General features: G+C 45.4%; 1 protein-coding gene across 16 annotated transcripts in view; it reads right to left on the bottom strand.

The window, feature by feature from the left end:
- NAV2 (neuron navigator 2) overlaps positions 1–23,938 on the bottom strand; it is a 762,517-nt gene that overhangs the window by 74,878 nt on the left and 663,701 nt on the right. For 15 of the 16 annotated variants that reach the window (XR_009545656.1, XM_060177031.1, XM_060177025.1 and 12 more), the window contains one exon: positions 4,801–4,939. Coding sequence is in view for 15 of the 16 variants with exons in the window: in XM_060177031.1 (XP_060033014.1) it covers positions 4,801–4,939 (139 nt within the window). In the remaining variant the exon portion in view is untranslated. Of the gene's footprint in view, positions 1–4,800; positions 4,940–22,570; positions 22,862–23,938 lie in introns of those variants that run through there. The other variant, XM_060177039.1, reaches the window with a different exon arrangement.

Raw genomic sequence — 23,938 nt, forward strand, 5'->3', positions numbered from 1 at the left:
CTAAGCAGGCAATGTGTCCTCTGCCTGGCTTTCCAGTGGGTGCACAGAGTTTTTTCTTGCTGCCTTGCTCAGGACCCTGTGTGCTGCCTGCTCATGTAGGGGAACCTGAATGAGATGGGGAAGATGGCATCCGCCCGCTGCCTGGTGCTGCTCTGAGAGAAGTAATGGCCCTTAGCATCCTCTGAGTGGTATAGGGTGGGGGTGGGGGCTGTGAGCTGTGCTGATTCAAGTATTTGGAGATGCTCCCTGGATAGCAGTGAAGGGATGGTATTAAAATTCCATCTAATGAAACAACCTCAACAGGAGCTTGGTGACTCTTCGTGCAGGTCTGCATTTAATTTTATTCCAAGATTTGCTCTCTTTGTTTTTCTTTAAATATTCAAAACCCTGGTAATATTTACTTTTAATCTAGTGCCAGGAAATGCACTAGGTCCATGTGTGATGCTGCTGAGTGGTTTCTCAGGGCTAATTTCTTTCTTCTTCCTTTTTGTCTTTTTTTTTACTTTTATTTTATTTTTATTATTTATTTTCCCTTTTGTTGCCCTTGTTTTATTATTGTTGTAGTTATCATTGCTGCTGTTGTTGATGTCGTCATTGTTGGATCGGACAGAGAGAAATGGAGAGAGGAGGGGAAGACAGAGAGGGGGAGAGAAAGACAGATACCTGCAGACCTGCTTCATCAGCTGTGAAGCGACTCCCCTGCAGGTGGGGAGCTGGGGGCTCGAACCGGGATCCTTATGCACCACGTGCACTTAACCCGCTGCGCTACCACCCGACCCCCTTACTTTTATTTTTTATTTGTGGGGGAGAGACAGAGGAAAACAGAGAAAGGGAAGGGAAGACGCAACAGCACCAGTCCATCATTTGCTGGAGTGTTCCACCCCCAGGACCATCTGTCCACAGTGCTCCCCATGCACCAGACTTGAGAACTATTAGAGGTGCATGCCCTACCAGGCAAGCTGTCTCCCAGACCTGCACTCTGGTAGCTGCACAGTGACACTATTATTACTATTAAACGCTATTCATCCCTTGAGATTAACTTCTTGATCTTAACCAAAAGCTATGCTGGGTGGTGATCTTGAGCCAGTTCTGATGTGGGATTTGCTATGTGAAAGCAAAGAGCTTGTCACAGAAGAGGGCCTGGCATCAACCAAAGCCACATTGCCCAGGGAAATCAGCTATAAAGGGCCACATTTAAAAAAAATTTTTTTATATTTATTTATTTATTCCCTTTTGTTGTCTTTGTTGCTTTATTGTTGTAGTTATTACTGATGTCGTCATTGTTGGACAGGACAGAAATGGAGAGAGGAGGGGAAGACAGAGAGGGAGAGAGAAAGACAGACACCAGCAGACCTGCTTCACCGCCTGTGAAGCGACTCCCCTGCAGGTGGGGAGCCGGGGGCTTGAACCGGGATCCTTACTCTGGTCCTTGTGCTTTGCGCCATGTGCACTTAACCCGCTGCGCTACAGCCTGGCTCCCAGGGACAAATATTTATTCTGTATCAATATGGAATATAGATGCTACTCGAGATTTGTGAGGAGAGAACAAAGAATAAGAAAATTCTTCTTGGGAGTCGGGCAGTAGCGCAGTGGGTTAAGCGCAGGTGGTGCAAAGCCCACGGCCTAGCATAAGGATCCCAGTTCAAGACCCCGGCTCCCCACCTGCAGGGGAGTCGCTTCACAAGCAGTGAATAAGGTTTGCAGTTGTCTATCTTCCTTTCCCCCTCTCTGTCTTCCTCTCCTCTCTCCATTTCTCTCTTTCCTATCCAATAACAACGAATTCAATAACAACAACAAAACAACAACAATAATAATAACAAGGGCGACAAAAGGGAAAATTAAATAAATATTAAAAAATTAAAATATATATTCGTATTAAATTGTGTGAGAGAGACAGAGAGAGAGAAAGGGAGTTCTTATCTCTCTTGTTTCGATGTGGTGCCAGCAGGTATCTGGTCTTGTCCAGTGGATCCACCAATATGCATCTTAGGAGCATATAACATTTACTCACATATGTTCCTCTTGTCTCAGGATACAGAATGTTATTAGAACCCCCCCAAATCTTTATGCCCCTTCATAAAGGGCAGGTAGTTTAAAGCCATCACCACCGCCCAACAAAAACTAGAAATTCTGACTTCAAGTGAAAACTCAGTCAGCCACAGGCCACTGTGGAGCAGTGCCTCACCTTTCACTAGGCAGCCAGCATTTCCGTTTCTGTGGGACAGAATTACTCCTACACTCTGACACTTCCTTTCTGTTGTCCTGTTCTCAAAGAAAGAACACCTTTGAAAGCAGAGAAGTTCCCAAAGCAGTTGCTCACTATACAGAGTGAGAAACAGCAGAGAAAGGAAGAGGATATGAAAGAGAGTGGAAGAATAGGGCAGTGACCTACTCTTCTGGGAGACTCTGTCCTGCTCAGATCTTGCAGGTTCACCTCAAGCAGCACCTGCACTGCTAGGAGGGACTGACCGCGGAAAAGAGCCTCAGTCCACAGATGCTAGTGCTCCACAGCTGGCCAGTCAGTCCCAACTTTGGGGATGAGTTATGAGGATGATACCTTGACTTTCCTCAAATAAAATGAACTTGCTCGAACCTATCTTTGGTCACAGAGGAATGTTGTGAGGACAAGAGAACATGTCCAAAAGGAGTGGAGACCTGGACATCTCTGTTGATCTTTCCATGTGGGGGATACAGGCTCAAGGAATTTTTTCAAAGGAAACCAGAAGTTCATTTTCATATGAAATAATATAATTTTAAAAACTATTATATTTATTTATTTGTTGGATAGAGACAGCCATAAATTGAGAGGGTAGGGGAGATAGAGTGGGAGAGAGATAGAGAGACACCTGCAGCCCTGCTTCACCACTTGCAAAGCTTTCCCCCTGCAGGTGGGGACCAGGGGCTTGAACCCAGGCCCTTGTGCATTGTAACATGTGTGCTCAACCAGGTGTGCCACTATCCAGCCCCAAATAATACAGTTTTTAACATAGAATCTTGCTAAACAGAAGAGCAGTACAGTAGATCCATCCCATAGTCACAGGTGATCCATTCCAAGAAGCCCATTAGCATTCAAAGCTTCACTACTATCAGGCCTCACCAATTCTGGGTATTTTCCTTTTATCTATTGTTTTAAAATTTTTATTATCATTTTTTACATATTTGATAGTGACAGCCAGAAATTGAGAGGGAAAGGGGAGATAGAGAGAGAGCACGACAGAGACACACCTGCAACAAGTGCTTTAGCACTTGCAAAGCTTTTCCCTTGCAGGTGGGGATCAGGGGCTTGAATCTGGGTCCTTGTGCATTGTTAACATGTGCGCCCAACCAGGTGCATCACCACCTGTCCCCCGGGTATTTTGCTATACATACGAGTCTATGATAAAACTTTTTTGTAGATTTTTTAAATGTATTTTTAATGATTAATTCTGGATAGAGGCAGAGAAAACTTGAGAAGGGAAGAGGAGAGAAAGAGGGAAGGAGACAGAGAGACACCTGCAGACCAGCCTCGCCGCTTGTGAAGCTTTCCCTCTGCAAGTGGAAACCAGGAGCTTGAACCTGGGTCCTTCCCACATTGTAGCATGTGCGCTCAACCAGGTGCATCACCAGCTGGCTCCTAATTTGTAAATTTTATTTTTATTTTATTTTTTTTCCTCCAGGGTTATTGCTGGGGCTCAGTGCCTGCACCACGAATCCACTGCTCCTGGAGGCTATTTTTTCCCCTTTTCCCTTGTTGCTTATCGTTGTAGTTATTAGTTGTTGTCATTGCTGTTGTTGTTGGATAGGACAGACAGAAATGGAGAGAGGAGGGGAAGACAGAGAGGGGGAGAGAAAGATAGACACCTGCAGACCTGCTTCACCACTTGTGAAGCGACTTCCTGCAGGTGGAGAGCCGGGGCTCGAACTGGGATCCTTATGCTGGTCCTTGCTCTTTGCACCATATGCGCTTAACTCACTGCACTACTGCCCAGCACCCCAATTTGTAAATTTTTTAAAAGTTTATTAATTTTACTCTGTATGACAACACAGAATATAGAATTTTCAATTCCATATTTTATGTATTTCTAATTATATATTATTTCTTATTTATATAATTTCTAATTATATATTAAATTATTCCTAATTATATATTTCTAATTCTATATTTCAAAATACAGAATTTCAATTCCATAATTGAAAGACACTGGCAGCACTGCTTCACCATTCCTGAAGCTTCCCTTCTACAAGGAACTGGGGACTTGAACCTGGGTCCCTGTACAACACAACACCTGCCCTCAGTCAGGCACACCACTGCCTGGCCCTGCTTTTTAAATTAAACACAGTAAGAGAATGATGACAATAAGCAATAATAAGATAGAACAACTATAGCAATAAACTATCACAGGCTACGTGAATATGATCTCTGACCTTCAGAGTATCTCACTATCAGTAATATTTTTAGACTGCAGTTGAATGCAGGGCATTAGGTCTGTGGAAAGCAGCACAGCACATAAAAGAGGATTCATTGTGCTGGTGCACAGATGTGACCTACACATCAGCAGTCCCCAGCCTCTGGTCAGCACCTGCTGGGTTCCTGCTCCGCTGGGATTATCATCTTTGTTCTCCCCTGAAGTTCCCAGACCCCCTTCCCTGAAGGTAGAAGCCAGAGTCCAGGGAGGAGAGCGAGAGAAGAAACAGGAGGTGGAGCCTCACCTCGTAGACCTGGAAGTCTGCTTACCCCACGTTATGCCCTCACCCTACAAGTCTAAAGGGCCCCACTTGTCTGGGCCTCAGGAGGCCTGGGAGGGGGGTGCTGGTCCTTACCTGCACATCCAGGTTTTTGCGAGATGAGGCAGGCGTGTTGGCATAGGAGCTGATGGAGGAGCTGGTGTTGATGTCATCAGTGCTAAGGTTATCTATGGTGTCACTGATGCCGCTGCTGACGGAGCTGCTGTCATCCCAGCTGCCAAAACAAACACATGATGATCACCAAAACCTGCAATGGAGCCAGGCCAGCCTGACAATGCAGAGAAATGCATGCTGTCCCCTGAGACCCCTGTGTCACAAAGCCCTAGACGCAGCTCAGTGCCTCTGGAATGACTCTTCTTGGGCTGCCATGCATACTGGCTGGGTTGGACTGGCCACCATCCACCGGGAAGGATGGCTGACACACACCTTCCCTACCACTAGGGAAGTGGTTCCTTGAGAAGCAGCGCCTGCAGACACACCCCACTCCCTACCCTCCCTCAGCTTCACTGTGGAAGCTTGAAAAAGTCCCACCCCTTGGCCGAGTGGTGGGGTCGGGACAGTGGCCATCGAGACTGCAGTGGTGCAGAGAGAGGCTCGACGGCAACACCCTCCCTGAGGGTCACTGTGGCAAGAAGAGCGTCGGTCTCTCTGGTGCACTCTGGATCTGACACACCAGGGAAAGAAAGTAGCAGGAACTGGCAAAACCTTCTCAACTCTACTGGAAGCTCCAACTCCAATAATACTCCAGCACGTGTCTAAAAACACAGTTCTGCATTCCCCAACCCTCAAATCCATCAGACCACACCCCCACCATTCTAGTCAAGTGTCCAGGCAATGATTCCTGATTTTTTCCCTCCTTTTTTCTCCCTCCATCCCTCCCTTCCTTCTTCCTTCCTTTTCTTATTCCTTCTTTCCTGTCTATTTCATTTGACAGGACAGAGAGAAATTAAGAGGAGAGGGGAGACAACTCATCCCTCCTGGTACAACCAAGACTTTTAGCCCTGGTCCCACCAGCTCCACCTGCAGAGCATATTCACAAGTGAATAGCACTCGACCTCCACTGCCACTTGCAGGTCAAGTGCTACCCATAGTCCTGTGGGGCTCCGTGCTTTACTCCGGGTCCCTAACAACCCATTCTCCCTAAAGTAGTTAAGACAAACTTTCCAAATCATAAATTCTTCTGTTGCACAGCTTATTCTCCTCCAGTAGCTTCTCAGGTATTTAAAGGCCTCCCCACCCCCCCTTTTTTATTGCCACCAGGGTTATCACTGGGGCTTGGTGCCTGCACTATAAATCCACCACTCCCAGCAACCATTCCCCATTTGTTTTTCTCTCCTTTCTATTTCATTTGGCAGACAGAAAGAAATTAAGATGGAGGGAGGATAGAGAGGGAGAGAGAAAGACACTTGTGATGCATCCCCCTGCAGGTGGAGAGCAAGGACTTGAACCCAGGTCCTTGCACATGGTAATGTGTGTGCACAACCAAGTGCGCCACAGCCCAGACTCCTAATTCTTTACTTAGGTCCTCAGAACCTCTGAATCCAGCCTTTTCCTCTGGTCTTATCTTGCATCCCCTTCTCCATCAGTCATTGCCTTCCGTTCCTGTTTTTCTTCCTTCCTTCCTTTCTTTCTATTTCATTTGATAGGACACAGCAAAATTGAGAGGAGAGGGGGAGATAAAGAGGGATAGAAAAAGAGAGACACTGGCAGACCTCCTTCACCTCTTGTGAAGCATACGCCCTGCAGGTAGGGAGTAGGTGGTTTGAACCCAGGTCCTTGAGCACAATAACATGTGCGCTTAATCAGGTGCATCACAGCGCCAAGCCCCCTGGCCTGTTCCACTAAAGCCAGTGTGGTGCTTGCAGTCAAGGTTTTGCAGCCATTGTCTCTTTCCCTGGATACCTGTTCCTCCCTCCCCTCCCAAGGTTCCCTTGGTTCCCCCACTCTCTCCTTTGCCATCAAGACTTGCACTTTCTCATTTGTATGGGTGTGGAGCATAGCAGGTACCTAGCTCGTGGCCAGTAAATACTTAAATGATTTTAACACTTGCAAATGAAAAGTAGGCTAAAAAGAAAAAGTGAGCTTCTAAGGATAACATTTCTCTACTTGAGCTAGTAGAAAATATCCTGTTTTCCTAGAGTACCAGTGGACTTAGGTCAAGAGTGAGTGAAAGGTTTTGCACAGACAGTGAGAGGTGGAGCAAGATCTGCATCCAGTCATTCTGACTCAGGAGACAACTTCCTCAACGTGAGAGCCGATGGCTTCCATTATGGCAAATGTCCCTGCACACAGGAATATAACGTGGCCTGTTTCCCCAGGAGAAAGTCAGGGCTTGAGAGCGGAGGCACCGGGTTCAATGTCACAGAGAGAGCATGAGAGGGACAGGTTTTGTACCAGGGCTATTTGACAACAGTGTTGACTTAACCACATTCCTCTGCCACTCGGCCTTCACAGTATGTCTAGCCGGAAGGTTTGGTAAGCAACAGTCTTAGAAATGCCCAGTGGGCCAACACCCACCCACACACCAGATAAGACAAAAGAAGTCCTAGCTTGTTCTGCCAGCGTGTCAGACACCTGCCTGAGCTCTGCTGAACAGGCAGGAAACTAAAGCTTAGTGGAGACCTGTTTTCATCATCTTTCCTGTCTGTCCTCCTACTCAGCACCCAGAAGCCCACCTGAGGAGTCTCACACAGTCACAGAGAACAAATGTGTATGGCTCCTCAGTCAGGAGGATGAAGACTGGAGGTGTGAGGGGTCTCTGAGGATGAATTCACAGGGGTGCAGAGGGCCCCACCACCTCCAGAGTCTTAGCCAACTTCGCTCTTGCAATCCCCCTTCTTCAGTTGGGGCTTTTAGAAACTTCCAGGTTCTGGAAGAGCCTCTCCAATACTCCAGCCCATATTAACCAACCCCCTACACGGAACTCCCAGGAGACTCAGATATGTGTATGCACTCCTAGACACCGTGATGCAGCTCTCGGTCTATATGAAAATCTAGCCTGCTTCCTGAATAAATAAATGCTGGGGCCTGCCGAGTGGTAGCAGCCAAGGGTGTGTGCTAAGTCAGGCCTTGCACCAAGTACCTGAAATACCTTGTTTGTGTCTCCAATCCTCTGATCACTTCTGCAAACTCCCACTGCCCCCTCCCCAATACACAGGTGAAGGAATCAAGGCTGAGAGAGCAGCCCAGACCAGCTTGTGAAGGAGCTGACTGGGCTGAAAGCAGAATGGTCTAACTTCAGAGCCTGCGATTCTTCTACCCCGGCATCACCTGCCCTTCTCAACAATGAGTATTTGCTGCACACTTCTCCCATGTCAGCGAGCAACATCTGTAGCCTCACCGACTCTCCTTTTCACTCATGGGAGGCAATGGCTTTTGCTTCCCAGTGAGAAAGACAAGAGCTTGTGGGTAATGTTGTCCAAGGTCATTCTACAACTGGGGGGCTGGGTGGTGGCGCACCTGGTTGAGTGCACATGTTACAATGTGTAAGGACCCAGGTTCGAGCCTCCAGTCCCCACCTGCAGGGGGAAAGCTTCATGAGTGGTGAAGCAGTGTTGCAGGTGCCTTTCTGCCTCCCTCCCTCTCTATCACCCCCTTCCCTCTTGATTTCTGGCTGTCTCTCTCCAACAAATAAATAAACAAATAAAATAATTTAAAGATACACATAGCAGAACTGGGAGTGCAAGACCACCTGATCCCTCACCCTAGCTTCTGCCTGTCTGTAAAGGCTACAGCCATGTCAGCTCCACTTTGTGAGTCACAGGCCCTCTCTCTCCAGACACACAGAAGGAGCTCCCTGCCTGAACCCACATTCTGATGCATGTTCACTACCTGTGGTGAAGTCAAGGCCCGGTGCCCTTCGCACATCCCTCTTTCACAAATAATAACTTTTCTGCCTTAATTTCCTTACAGGGAATGTGAAAATGATCTCATCTAAGCTCTTGAGCACAGGAAAAGCTCCGCTAGGGAAAGCACAGACACAACAGATGGAAAAGGACTCAAATGTGCTCTGATGGTCAGAAGCAAATCCCAGGGGTCTTGAATTGCACCTGCTCGCTGGGGTTAAGAATTTCATGCGTTTGAACTCCCCTATAATCCCATGAAGGAAAAAGGGAGCTGAGGAGAAAGTAGAATGGCTAGTGAGACTTTAGTAACAGATGCCCTGAATCCAAGTCCCAGATTTTTTGCTTTGTAATTGCACCCGCTCTTTCCCTATGGCCTTCCCACTCCAACAGATTATTCCAGAGGGGGCATGTGGTTCTGAGTGGATACATGATTCTCCCCACATCGCAGAGCTTGAAGCATTCAGGGGCTGCCCTGAGTTTATAGGCAGTTCCTGTGACTGAGCTGTCTCAAAGGAGTGAGATGTTAGCCAGCCCACGGGAGGTTGGGGATATGGAACTAGAGGCCTGTGACTATGAAAGGCAGTGGCAGTGAGAAAAGCACCTGCTGAGGGCAGAACAGCCTTGGTGTCCCCTGGAGCTGCCAATGTGGCCGTAAACAATGCCGGCTCATGCTCAGAAAGACAGCCATGACTTCTGGATGTAAGTTCACCTAGAAAAAAAAATCACTGAGTTCCAACTTCTCCTTTCCCATGAAGTTTGGGAGCAAATGGCATGGACCACTGAGCTTAAGTCAGTCAGACCCAGTATGTATTCTCAGGGATAGGAGGCCTCTGAGACACTCTGACAGCACCGGCGCCCTAACGAGGGGAGGCCGGGTAAGGTGGCTCTTCTTACTGTTCATTTATTTTGTGGTCTATCGTTCTCTCTCTCTCTTTCCCTCTCCCTCTCCCTCGCAGTTCCAGTATCATTTTATGGAGGAATGCTGACTTATGAGAGTTCTGCTGTCACAGGGGTACATTTCACCTCCAACTAGGGGGCCGGGCAGTGCACCGGGTTAAGTGCACATAGTACGTTTCACCTCCAACCACGCCCTCATCTTACTCCATCACAGTTTTTCTCCTCAGTCAGAGTACAGGCCAGACTCTGGAATGATTGCCTCATGTCCCAGAATAATCACTTAATTTGTTCTGTCATATCGTTGGGGTCCCTTGAGACTTCTAGCTGCAATTTCGTATCACCACATAGCAAACATGCCCCCTCTGGGTTTCTTTCAAGTTTCAGTCATAGTCAGCTTTCATAACCTCTTTCAACATTTCTTGCCTGTGTTGGATCAATGGACTTTTGTGCCTTAGCCAGGTAGTACCTACTTTTCTTTGCCACTTGATTGGATTTGGCTAATGTCCTTACTGCCTGAATGAATTCTACATGCTTTCCACATTTCTTTGTGTCTGATTCTTCAGCCACACCGCTGGAGTCATTTTACAAGTCATAGTTTGCCATTAGCGTGAGTGTAGCAAGTGATGAAGGCCTAAGAAAAGTCGTTTTGTACAGAAGAAAGAGATGTATTAGTTCTCAGAGGCAGGTCTCCGAGGTGTCTCCGACTTGGTGCGCTCATCCAGATCACTCCTCTGGACCCACTTCCCTCCAACCTACCTCCCTTCCTTCTCAGACAGCTCAATGAAGTGGCTGCTGGCACAACTAGGCTAAATTTTTTATTTTTGGAGTTATATTGAATTCTTCTCAGCATTTCCTGTGGGGTCATGTGAATTTGATGAGTGTTGTTTTAGGCAAAGCTAGAGAGATCATTCCAGGACCTCACAACTTTTGAAGTACGACATACAACCTGAATCTCTCACCCCTATGAAAACAGCTTACATCAAGGACAGGGACAAGCGCTGGTGAGGACAGGGCAGGAAGGGCACCTTTTTCACTTTTGGGGGGAGCACAGATTTCTGCAGCCCCCTGGAAAAGAGTTTGGGGATTCCTTAAAACACTAAAAAAATCCACCTGCCAGGCAGCTGGGTGTTTTGAGTCCTTGCTCCCTACCTGCAGGGGGGAAGCCTCATGAGCTTGAAGCAGGGCTGCAGATGTCTCTCTCAACCCTCTCAATTGTCGTCTTTCCTATATAATAAAACAGAGATTAAAAAAAAAAAAGTCATGGTCGGGAGGTGGCGCACTGGCTAAGGCACTGGACTCTCAAGCATGAGGTCCTGAGTTCAATCCCTGGCAGCACATTTATCAGAATGATGTCTGGTCCTTTCTCTCTCTCCTCCTACCTTTCTCATTAGTAAATAAATAAAATCTTTTAAAAAAAAAAGTCACCAGGAGCAGTGAGCTTGTCTTGCAGACACCAAGCTCCAGTGATAACCCTGGTGACAATAACCATTTTAAAAAAGGATGCCAAGCCTACCTGAAAGGATGAGTAAATGATTTGAAAGCCTGGGAAAGGTTTAAAAAGATGAAGGGAGATGAAGTGAATCATTCCATTATGTTTAGGATGAAAGTCTTATAAACACACTAGGGTAATCTGTTTATTATAGAGTGCTGAAAAACTGAATATAGTCTTGTATTTCAGCTTTTAAAAGTACTGGTTTCTGACGTGAGAGAGTTCTCAAGATGAAAGAGTTAACAACTGGATTCAGATGTTGGGGAAGTAGCCCCAGCAGAAGAGAATCAAACTTGCATATCTCAGGTTCCTGCTTTGATCTCCACCACTGCCCAATGTGCCAGAGTTCTGCTCTGGTTTCTCCTTTTCATATGCAATAAATAAGATAATTTACAAAAAGATTTGCATTCAGATTGCAAAAAGAATTCAAGGGTATAGTTATTTATAATATCTGTAACTTAATTTTTCTTTCTTTGTAAGAGTTGCTTAGATGCTCAGAAAGATTTTGCTTACTAGGCTAGTAAATCTACTTGTCAGACATTTGAAGACACTAAGGAAACTAGGCATGCTTGACTTATGAACACGCTCTGAAGTAGTTAAGGAAACTTAATTATCCAAGTTTGCAAACAGTATTCATTGTTAGGCTAAATTAGATTTAAGTCTGAATTTTAAAAGTCAAATTGGATAACAATTAGAAATTATCTTAATTTATACAAAAATAATTTGTAGATGAGATTTGTAAGAAAACCTAGACTTAGAAATTAAAGCTTTGGGAGTCAGGTTAAGCCCAAGGACTGGCATAATGATCCTAGCTTGAGCTCCCGGTTCCCTATCTGCAGGAGAGTCGCTTCACAAGCGGTGAAGCAGGTCTGCAGGTGTCTATCTTTCTCTCCCCCTCTCTGTCTTCTCCTCTCTCCATTTCTCTCTGTCCTATCCAACAAATAACAACAACAATAACTACAACACAACAAGGGCAACAAAAGGGAATAAATATTTTAACAAATATTTTTTTAAAAAGATATTAAAGCTTTACTAGATTAAGTAACAAATCCAAATTAATTCTAAAATATTCTTTTTAGGGAACAATAGCATTCCTTGGATATTTAGAAAAATATTCAAGTGGCTTTCATTGTGTGAGTGACTTTTACATTAATGACCAGAAGAATAAATGAGCCTGAGAAAGTTTCTTTTTACCAGTTTTATGGACTCCCATATTCCAAATATGCTCCAACAATCTTAGTAAAGACAGCACTGTGATTGACAGTCTGGGGTAACCAACAGAAGCCTCTGCTTTCATAAAGGAAACTACAAGGCACCTGGGACACTGGGCTTAGCTTATTTCCCTGAAGTTTTGTTGTTGTTTTTTGTTTGTTTTAATTTTTTTTCTTTTTTTTTTTAATTTAAGAAAGTATTAATGAGCAAAACCATAGGGTAGGAGGGGTACAATTCCACACAATTCCCACCACCCATTCTCCATATCCCACCCCCTCCCCTGATAGCTTTCCCATTCTCTATCCCTCTGGGAGCATGGACCCAGGGTCTTTGTGGGTTGCAGAAGGTAGAAGGTCTGGTTTCTGTAATTGCTTCCCCGCTGAACATGGGCGTTGACTGGTCGGTCCATACTCCCAGTCTGCCTCTCTCTTTCCCTAGTAGGGTGGGTCTCTGGGGAAGCGGAGCTCCAGGACACATTGGTGGGGTTGTTTGTTTTAATTTTAAGACAGCCTATTTTGGTCATGGACTATCAATTCTTTGTCTGAGACATCAAAAGAAATGGCAAGATGTTCATGATTCCACAGCAGATCACAGCAGTCACGTATATTTTCCAGATTCGATGACACATACACTAATGGATTCAGTAGTGATGAGATTGGGAAATGACTCTCATCTATTTTAACCAATGGATGTGCCGGTGGAATTTCATCAAATGTGCACTAGTTTTCTTCAAGGCTCCCAAACTACATTTTTAGGAACTTAGGGGTCTTAAAGTCCTTTATTCATCTCACTGAATATTAAGTCAGCTTGTATTCAGTCCAGATACAAGGTATCCAGGATGATTCCAAGTTGTCCTTCCTCTATTTTATTTTATTTATCAGAGCACTGCTTATGGTGGTGTCAGGATCTGAACCTGGAATCCCTGAGAACTCAAGCATAAAAATCTTTTTTTTTTTTTAATTTTACCACAGCACTGCTCAGCCCAGACTGAGTAGGTGGTGCAGGGGATTGAACCTAGACTTCAGGCATGAGCATCTCTTTGTATAACCATTACGTTATCTACCCACACCCCATAAAAATCTTCTACACAGGGGAGTCGGGCTGTAGCGCAGCGGGTTAAGCGCAGTTGGCGCTAAGCTCAAGGACTGGCGTCAGGATCCCGGTTCGAGGCCCCGGCTCCCCACCTGCAGGCAGGTCCCTTCACAGGCGGTGAAGCAGGTCTGCAGGTGTCTGTCTTTCTCTCCCCCATCTCTCTCCATTTCTCTCTGTCCTATCCAACAGCAACGACATCAATAATAACTACAACAATAAAACAACAAGGGCAACAAAAGGGAATAAATAAAAATTTTTAAAAAATCTTCTACACAAACTGCTAGATTATCTCTCTGATACCTTTCTTACTCTTAACTGCAAAGTCAGTGAATATGGAAAAAAAAGAACACAAAGTTCAGACTCAAATGAAAACATAGATTAAAAGAACAAAAGTAAGCAAGTGGATATTATGTCGATTTCAGATATCATTTATTTATTTATTTTATTAGTGATTTAATATTGATTTACAAAGTTACATGTCAACAGGGGTATATTTCCACACCATTCCCACCACCAGAGTTCTGACTCCCCAATCCCCCCACTGCAAGCCACTGCAGTTCCCCTCAGGTTGTAGATATGGGCCAACCATCATCTCTACAACTATCTGTCTACATTGACACATAATTGCCCCCTTTTTCTTCCAGGTCCTCAGATATCATTTCTACAGCCTTCAATATGTCCTCAGGCCACCTGTCAAGTAAGTGGTCATAAGAAGGTGACAACGTGCCTAAACCCAGACCTGTCAGCATCCTTGCTCTGGCTGCTCTCTCCTTCAAGGCATGGAAGCAGCAAGGTTAAGGAGCCAGACCGTGACCTACCCCTCCCCAGAATGACTTCCTGTGAGAGTTCAAGCATCACTTCCTTTCAAGGGCTCAGTCTCCTGTATAAGGAGGGAACTGAACGTGGTCATCCGAAAAGGCTGCTTCTTAACTAACCTCCCCTTGGAGGTTAAACTCAGCTTAGGCTGAAATAATGGCAGACGAGCACCCTGAAAGTGCCTGCTAGTTTCACAGCATCTCATTAAATGCTACCAAACAGGGAGCTAACTGCATTGACAGTCTCTAAGCTTCCTTGCTGATGATTTCACCTCACAGATCACCATCATCACCATCACCGATTTATTTTAAAACCCACACAGACCTTTCACAGTGCTGCCTAGTCTTTGGAGCAGCTCCAGGAGACAGAGCTGTTCTGTTCTTTTCCCTCATCTCTTCAAATCCTTTTGCAACCAGTCAAAGTTGGTGATACAGTAAAACAAACAGGGTCAGCAAAATAGTTCATCTGTTGCATCAAAGCAAAGGACTCTGGGGAAGGGTGGGGGAGGGTGGGTTAGGAGATAATCGTGAGTTCCTAGTGCACAAGGAAATTGTACTCATACATCACTGACTGCACTATAAAGCATTAACCCCCTCTAAAAAAAAGTAAAATAAGAAAAACAACTCATGAATTTTCTGAAAACCAAAAAAGAAGAAACAAAATTCATCTGGACAGTGTACCTGCTTAGTCAAGCATGTGACCCAGGTTTGAGTCCAGCCCCTGTGTACTAAGGAAGCTTTGTGCTGTGGTCTCTTTCCCTCTCTTCCTCTGCCTCCCCCCTTTAAGATTAGTTTATTAATGAAAGAGAGAAGGGAAGAGAGAGAGAGACAGAGAGAGAGAAAAGAAAACCACAGTATCACTCGGCACATGTGATGTCAGGTACTGAACCCAGGCCCTCATGTTTGAGAACTCATTGCTTTCTGCCTGGGAGGCAGGCCAGCAGCCTCTCTGTTTTTCTGTCTGAAACAGTTGGCCCAGAGTGATGAAGCCTCAGCATGAAGACACAAACAAAAATCCTTGGAATACATGCTAGTCTGTACACATAAGTTACTAAGTAACTGCTCTCTCTAGACAGAGAAGTGTCTGACATGACACAACACCTGTCTGAGACTTCTTTACTCACAAAGGCACTACAACCTAACTCACAATAAAGTCTGCATTAGACCATGCTATGTACCCACAAAGAAACAGGGTGCAATCTTACCCAATATTTACAGCCACCACTGATGGTGTTTACCACATGCCAGGTACAGTAGGACCTCCAGCCCAGGTAGATCACATGTACTGTCCCATTCCCTTTTTTGTTTTCTTTTTTTAAATAATTTAAAAAAATATTTATTTATTTATTCCCTTTTGTTGCCCTTGTTGTTTTATTGTTGTAGTTACTATTGTTGTTATTGATGTCGTTGTTGTTGGACAGGACAGAGAAATGGAGAGAGGAGGGGAAGACAGACAGAGACCTGCATACCTGCTTCACCACTTGTGAAGCGACTACCCTGCAGGTGGGGAGTCAGGGGCTCGAACCTGGATCCTTACCCGGTCCTTGCACTTTGCTTTGCGCCATGTGAGCTTAACCCGCTACACTACTGCCCAACTCCCCCCACTCCCTTTTTCTACTAGATGAAACATGGTTTGGGGGCCTTAGGCTCAGAAGAAGAAATGGATTCAAAGTCCAATCAACTTTCTCAGTCACCAGAGAATATGTATAGTTTAGCTTTGAAATCAACCTGATAACCAGCATCATCATTAACCAAATTGGTCACAAAAGCTCCTGCTGATAGTAACCAGCTGTATGAAGAAGAGACTCCTTCGGTCAAGATACTCCATTGTACTAGAATGGAGGTCCTTATAATTCTCGACTGTCTGCCTACTACTTCTTGGAGAAATACAGAGGTGAAGAGAAAGGGTTCTCTGAAAATGACCAGAAAGTCCATTCAGAAAATATCCAGTTTTAGAGTCTTAAAAGAGATGATGACATCACCATGTCAGGAATTTGAATGCCCCTCATAGAGCTTAGAGCATGATTCTAACCGCCAGATCACACGCTCTGTGCTGTGAAAAACACAGGTGAAAAGAAAGAACCGTAAATTATTTCAGCTTCTCACACTCCCTGTTTTGCTCACTGTTGTGAGGAGGAAGCATTCCACAGAGGTGGGGGGGGGGGCAGGGAGAGCCATGCTTCTCCGGTCACCTTAGCACTTTCCAAGAAGCACCTCTAATTTGGTCAAAATTTTAATATAAAGCTCTTTGGGGGAATATTTACATGTAGCAGGGATGGATACTGGTACTGAATTAATATCATGCCATAAAATAATATTGGGAAGAGGAGGATGAGCAGTAGAGTTTCTGTTCAGTCACTGGAATGAGAACATTTCACTAGTTTTTTCCAAGGACAGTCTGCCAAGTTGCTCCCCTCCTCCACTAGACTGTTAAATTCAGCCTCAATGGGAAGCCACTGAAGACCAGGAAGTTCCTCTTCATCCAAACAATGACATGCCCGCTAAGCCTTTGCCTCGGCTTTGCATTTCCTCTCACCTAGGGTGGGTTTCTGCCTCCAGGGACAGTGTGAGCCTTTCCGGAGACATTCTTGTCCTAGCTCATGTCAGTGTTACCATCTCCTCTCACAGGCAAGTGTCCTGCGACTTTGTGACTGTGGTACGAATTTCTTCCATCACGAAGTAAGTTTCTCCTCCATGGTGTATGAACTGATCTTGCCCCCACACCCACCCACCCCCAGGGGCTGGGGAAACTGGCCAAGTTCGTGTGAGGGCACTCTTTCCCCCCCCCCCCGTGACCTTGAACATCAGTTCTGAAATTAAATAAAGTTCCTCCTCCCTGCCCCCCACCCCAAGCAATGGAGAAACTTTATTTAAGTAGACAGTATTATATTGACAACAACTTCCTCTGTCACCAAGTTAAAAAAAAAAAAAAGGCAAAATAGAATTCTAAAGTTAGAGGGATGATTAAATAGATTTTTCCACTAGGATTTACAAGCCCAGGTGTGAGGAATCCTGGCTTTCAGCAAGACTGCAAGTGTGAGAAGAGGAGCCACTGAAAGATCATTGGGAGGGTCATTACAGTTTTCCAAGGGACTCCCTGTGAGACAGCGTTGTTCACTCATTTATTCAAGGGGCAGACTTGCTAAATGATGTAAAAAAAAAATCAGATTACAGAGATATACTCCTTTTCTGACTACTAACAAAGCTGCATGGGTTAGCATTACTGCAACTGTGGTTCTGAAACAGATCCTAATCCTCCCAAATGATCCTCCCACTCCCCCCTCAAAAAAAAAAAACAAAAAAACTCTACCACTACTGAGCTCAGAGGCAGCCTAGACTAGCCCTTTTCCCCTTTCTTCTCTCTCTCTTGAAGGCTAAACTCACAATGCAGAGCCACCAGGAACTGTGTCCGGCCCAGCCAGAATCACAGTAGAGTCCATGTGCAGCACCCCCCGGCCAGACAGCTGTATTCAGTTGCAAAAGCCCAGACTGGTGGAACTTGTTTTCTGGCTATTGTTCAAGGCAATTGTTGCAGTGAAACCCCAGGGCCTGAGTGGAATGAGATCCTTGCTGTGGATGAGTGAGCAAGCTCCCAGTAGGCTAGAAGCTGCCCCTAAGGAAGGGACCAGGGTCTGGCTTCCTAGGTTCCCATCAGGCAGGTACATTAACTATTTCCTCCCCAGGAGATTGGTGATAATAACCTAACACCCAACTTTAATTGAAGTTTAAAGTTGTTCCAGAGACTGTGCAAACTACATTCTTTGCATGAGTTCATTTAATCCTCGAAACTAGAATCAAGTGGCAAACAGTAATTATTGAGAACTCATTTATCTCTTAGGCCCTGTTACTTACAGGAATGAAAGGCTGATGATATACCCATTATAGAGATGATACAACTGAGGCCTAGAAAAGCAAGGTCCAATGACTATACACTAGGACATATTGAAGCTGGGATTCAAACGTAGATCCAAGAAACTTAAGTCACCTCCCAAATTCATCTGACACACATTACTATACTAATGTGTGTGTGTACATAAATATATATATTTTATTATTATTATTTTACCAGAGTACTGCTCAGTTTTGGCTTATGGTGGTGCAGGATATTGAACCTGGGACCTCAGAACCACAGGCATAAAAGTCTTTAGCATAACCATTACACTATCTCCCTCACCCCATCTGACACATTTTATGGAACACTCATCCTGTGTATTAATGTCAGTGATCAAACATTATAGACTCCATCTTGTTCTCCACACAGATACTTATTTTTTTAACTTTATTAGTGACTTAATATTGATTTACAAAATTATGAGATAATAGTGGTATATTTCCACACCTTTCCCACCACCAGAGTTCTCTGTCTCCACTCCCTCCACTGGAAACTGCAGTAGTTCTCTCAAGGTCACAGATACGGGCTGGCCATTACTTTGACAACATCTATATTTATATATATTTGCCCACTTTTTCTCACATAGATACTGTTAAAGTTAAATACCAAAAGTCTGTCACATAGACCTGCAGGAATAGATAATTCTCTCTTGAAGAATCTTAATGATTCTCTTGCAGGCCATGAGGCTATAAATGGCAGGACCCCGTCCAGGTTTGGAGAAACAAACTGCGACAAGATCCCCTTCAGCAAGAGGGACAGCCTTGTGAGGGGACCCTTCACATCAGCCAGATGGCTGCCTGACTGACTCTCTTCTCTCCTACTGGTTCACTACCCTTAAAAAAAAAAAAAAAATCCAGCCTCAGATTAAGATTGTTCTTTGAGACATGAGCCTACTGCCCTGTAGCTTTTGCTAGAAACCTGAAATGAATTTTTTTCCCCTTGCACAAGTCCTTAGCTTTTGATTAATTGGCATTCAGGCAACAAACCTTTGGTCCACTGACACTAGGAGGACGTATAAGCTTTAAACATCAAAAGTGATATAGTCACTCCAGGAACTTGGTGCCTCTCTCTAGGTTTCACTCTCAGATCAACATGCGTAGTCTGTATTTCTAGTGCAAAATGGCCTATAGTTCAAATTGAAGAAGAGGCTGAACTAGGAACAGATCCTAGTACATCTAGTCCCACTGGCAGCAGCCAGGGCTCTATTAAGCCCCAGAGGCTGTGCATGGAGGAAGCACTAGCCTTGGGGAAAACACCATAGTTCTGTGCTTGAACCCTGGCTCTGCCTTGACCTTGTCAGAACACCTTCATCTACACACAGGCTTCCTCCTAAGTGCTATATATAGCACCACCCAGTTCTCAAAAGCCTTTTGTGGAGACCACACCAGATTGCCAGGCACAGAGGAAGTAGTGGGCCTGTACAGCCATAGTCTGGGATCCAGGGAACTTTCAAGGACCATGGGAAAGAGATGCAGGCCCACATTATGAAATAGACAATAAAGTTCAAGTGCAAAGACTTGCTCTTCTGATACCATAAATGAACAGTGTCCCTGGGGGGAAGCAGTTTCTACAGATGGTGCCAGGTGCAAGGCCACTGGCAGTGGCGTCGAGAGATGGAAACACAAAGCACATAAAGGGGACTCTGAGGGATTTGGCAGCACTCAGAATGCCTGGAGTTCAGTTTCACCCCACAGTACCTTTGCCCCATATTGGTAACTCATTCCTTCAACAAGTAGGTGGTCCCCCAAGGAAGCGTGAAATTCCTCCCATTGCTTCCTGGGGCTCAGTGGGGTTCAATATCCCAGAACCAGGTCTGGATGCCTTCAACCCCCATTGTTGCAACAGGCACCAGAGAGTCTGCTGACCTCTGCTACACAAAGCCTGCTCCTCCAAGGCTCCTTCAAACTGAGCTGCTGAAGCTTGGTCCACTGCCTGTTGGATTTTACCAAGGATCACAACAAAACAGACTGCTGTTCTGATTACCACTTGATATTTGTGTCCTAATATCAACAGAACTCAGCATACTTTAACCAGTGAAAATAACAGTTAATGCTTACTTATGCAGGGTTAAAAAAAAATCGCAATAACAAGCCCCAGGATGTTACCCCGGAAAGCCCTTACCATCACCTGCCCAACAAAGTGCAAATTATTAATATTCTTTTAAAAATATTTTATTTCTGTTTTGTTAGAGACAGACAAATTGAGAGGGGGGAGGGACAGAGAAATCTGCAGCATGGCTTCACTTCTAGTGAAGTTCTTCCCCCGACCCCCCGTAGGTGGGAGCCTAGGGCTTGAACCTGGGTCCCTGTGCACTATTACATACATACACACTCTGAGTGTGCCACTGGACACTCACTATCCTTTTTTTCATAAAGATGTGGAAACTGAGGCTTACAGAGACCCAGTGACCTGCTTATGGAATCAGAACTAATAAGTGGAATTGGATTTGAAATTAGATCTGCCTTATTCTGAAACTCAAGCTCTTTTATTATTATTTATTTATTTATTTATGAGAGGGATAGAAGAAACAGAAAGAACCAGACATCACTCTGGTACATGTGCTGCCAGGGATTGAACTCAAGACCTCATGCTTGAGAGCCCAATGCTTTATCCTCTGTGCCACCTCCCGGACCACCCAAGCTCTTCTTAACCACAATCATGCAACCTAAGAACAGAGCAAAAGATGCCTTTAAATAGATCAGTTTTGTAAGCACTAGAACTTTCAAAAAGCCCAGGATATTTTCAAATGCAATGAATTATTCTTCAAACATCTCCAAGTAGTTAAAGAAAGGGGGGTGGGAAGCCCCAGCTGGACAGGGCACTGCATGGGTGCCTCAGGTCTAGAGTGGTAGGTGGAGAGCAACGTGCTGACCAACACACCTATCACCTCCTTAAACACCCCCCCACACACACACACACACACACACACTTAGCTCTCAAACTCAGTTGCCTCAGGGCAGCTGAGCAAGCTGGCTGTTACTTCAAACCTAGCTGGCTGCCCCTCAAATCCAGCTGGTCTCATTGTGTTTGTCAGGGGCTGTCCTTAAACTATCCCTTCTGGGGAGTGGAGGAAAGGAAGACAAATGAGGTCCATAACTACTCAATATTGGCTTTGCAACCCAGAGCTGCTCAGCCCTAGTTACTTAGCTGGCTCCCCTGCACACGTTTGTCTACGGCTCAGGTCAGCATTTGCTGCTTGCTGTACTGCTTCACCCTTCAGGACTCAAAAAATTCAGGAGACAGACCTGGAGTTCCAGGGCACAGGCCCAGCAGCCCAAGGCCAGTGCCAAGGCCAGTGGCCTCACCAGATTAAACTTCACACACACACACACACACACACACACACACACACACACACACACACACTCCCAAAATATACGAGCAAAATTCCAGCTGCAAAACCATCCATTGACCCAAGAGTCATAAACCAGAGAACTCTCAGGTAGGTCAGGCTACCACAGCAGGGCTGTGTCTTTATATGCTGCCCTTCCTTCCCAGAAACACACAGAAGCCAAAAGCCTGGGAAGCTATGCTTGGGAGTACTGTGTCCTCTGCTGAGCATGTCACATAAAAATGGCCATCACCCAATTGAACACACATATCAACATGGAGATAAAACCACCCAGGTCATTTGTCAAGTCTAGCAAGGAACACTGGATGGTGGTGAGGGGACGTAGGCTCCAATTCCAGCTTTGTCTCTTGTTTATCTGGGTGAGATTGACCAAGTCACTTAACCTCTCTTAGTTCCTAATGCCCCTCTCAAAGCTGAGGATATTCCTGACTTTGCAATGAAAATGAAATGAGATCGTGTCTGTGAGATGCTTGGCATGTAGTAGTTGCTACTGAACATGCTTTCCCCTCTCCTTGATGGGCTTAAAAATAGAAATGCTCCTCTTTGGGAAGCTGGAGAGCGGCGCTAACAAGCCAGAAGAGTCCTCATGTTTAGACCTCCCAGGACACCTCTCCTGGAGACTAGTTTCCAGGAAACAGGGGAGGAGAAACCCACTCAGTAATTCACACTATTAGTAAGCACAACCACAACTTCACCCATTTTCTTAAACTCCAAACAAATCTCCAACTGCAAGGCATTTTCATCAGAGCCTCTGTCTGAACCACGAGCAGCCCCGGCTCTGGCATGGCACTGCCTTTTCTCCCGCTCCCATGCCTCCACTGGTTTCTCCGCAGCCCCCAGACCCCACCACAAGTTGACAGGGCTCCTCTAAAAGTCTGCAATAAGGACCTGAGACAGCTGCCTGTTCAAGTTCCCATGTTTTCCAGTCTCAACAGCTTACTCTGGTACAATGATCTGTACAATATTGACACAACCCAGAAGTCCAGGTAGACACCAAGGGCATCTGGGTACTGAATGCTTTGGCTCCCTCTGAAACTATCAAGGTCACAATGAAAGGGGGCTGGGCAGGAGAAGGAGAAGGATGCTGAATGTCCTGGCCAGCTTTGCCCCCACTGCAGAGCCTGTGGGGATCCTGCCAACGGCAGCACTGGCTGTTCTGCCAGCCTCTCTAATACCACTCTAGGACCTAAAAGGCAGTGCACGCCCCACACCCCTCCCCAGTACCCAGACATTTCTAGGAAATTGTCCTACCTTGTAAGATTCCTAGGCCAGAGCATTTCCCTACATTGTAGTCCTTGGAGAACAACGGACAAAGAAGCTGAATGAATCTCACGATGGCAACTCCGTTAGCGACAGCAGAGCTGAGCCAACCCAGCTCAGGCCAGGGAATCCCAGGCACCAGCCGCTCTGCTATGAAGGGGCCAGCTACAATGGGATCAGGGGATCATCCTTCCCCTGTCCAGGAAAGAAATTTGATCCACCAACAAAATTAACCCCTAAAGCGCTGAAGGAATGAGGAGTGAGGTCTGAGAGCCGGCATCTAGTCAGCTGTGAAAAGTTTCGCAAAGCAAAAGCTAACACCAAACTCGGGAACAGTTACCGTAAAGCACCGAGTGGAAGTGCCCTCGGTAGGGGTAGGGGAGTCTCCCAGGGGAGAACGAGATAGCAGATCAAATTAAATAAAATCTGTGAAGAAAACCTTTAAAATCCCTGGGGCTGTATAAAGACATTTCATCCCCCAAACACTACTATGAAGAGTGGCACAAAAAGCACTGCTGCAATCATTTCTTAGCTCATTCTACCAACAATTAAATGTAAAACACTTGATTGAAGTGATTATCCTACAGCAATAACTTCTAAACCCAAAGGGAGAAGATGCTTACTTGTACCGTTAACAATGACATGCATTATTGCTGGTGATGTCAGTTCTGGGGCAGCGCCAATGAGAATACACACTAATTCCTCATATAACTTATCATAATTATTTTTTAAACAAGAAGCCCAGCCTATGCATGTCTACTTTACACATTGTGGTACAGAGGTCTGGAGGGGAGGAAGCCCCAACTCTGGGATGGGCAGGGGTTGCAGGATTAATCCCTATTAAAACCTGTAATCAGGGAATCCAGAAGGAACAACAGAAACAGATGCCATGGACAATGAACAACTGTTTTACTATTGACAATGTAAAAGTGAAATTATCACAAGATTTTATTTCAAAATGAAAAAGGATTAATATGCTCTCTAAAAACCAACTCCCTTCTCCCAAAACCCAGCAGTTGGCTCCTGGAAGCTTTCAAAGACTTTCCTTAAGAAAACCTCTCTCTGGCCTGGCCTGCTGTCTGTCTGTCTGTCTGTCTGTCTCTCTCTCTCTCTCTCTCTCTCTCTCTCTCTCTCTCTCTCTCTCTCTCGTGTGTGTGTGTGTGTGTGTGTGTGTGTGTGTGTGTGTGTGTGTGTGTGTAAGGGGTAGGATAGTAGGGAAGGAAGCAGTCACTGCCTCCAAGAAGGGTCTCTGTGTGGTCGTCGGCATTTTACTTAGCAAACAGAAGCCTTTCTGAAAGGGGACTGTGAAGAGAAATTCCTCTCCCACCCAAGAGGGAGCAAATGAAAGGTCAACGCAGA

Source organism: Erinaceus europaeus, chromosome 17 (assembly GCF_950295315.1).
Source record: "Erinaceus europaeus chromosome 17, mEriEur2.1, whole genome shotgun sequence".
Taxonomy (NCBI): Eukaryota; Metazoa; Chordata; class Mammalia; order Eulipotyphla; family Erinaceidae; genus Erinaceus; species Erinaceus europaeus.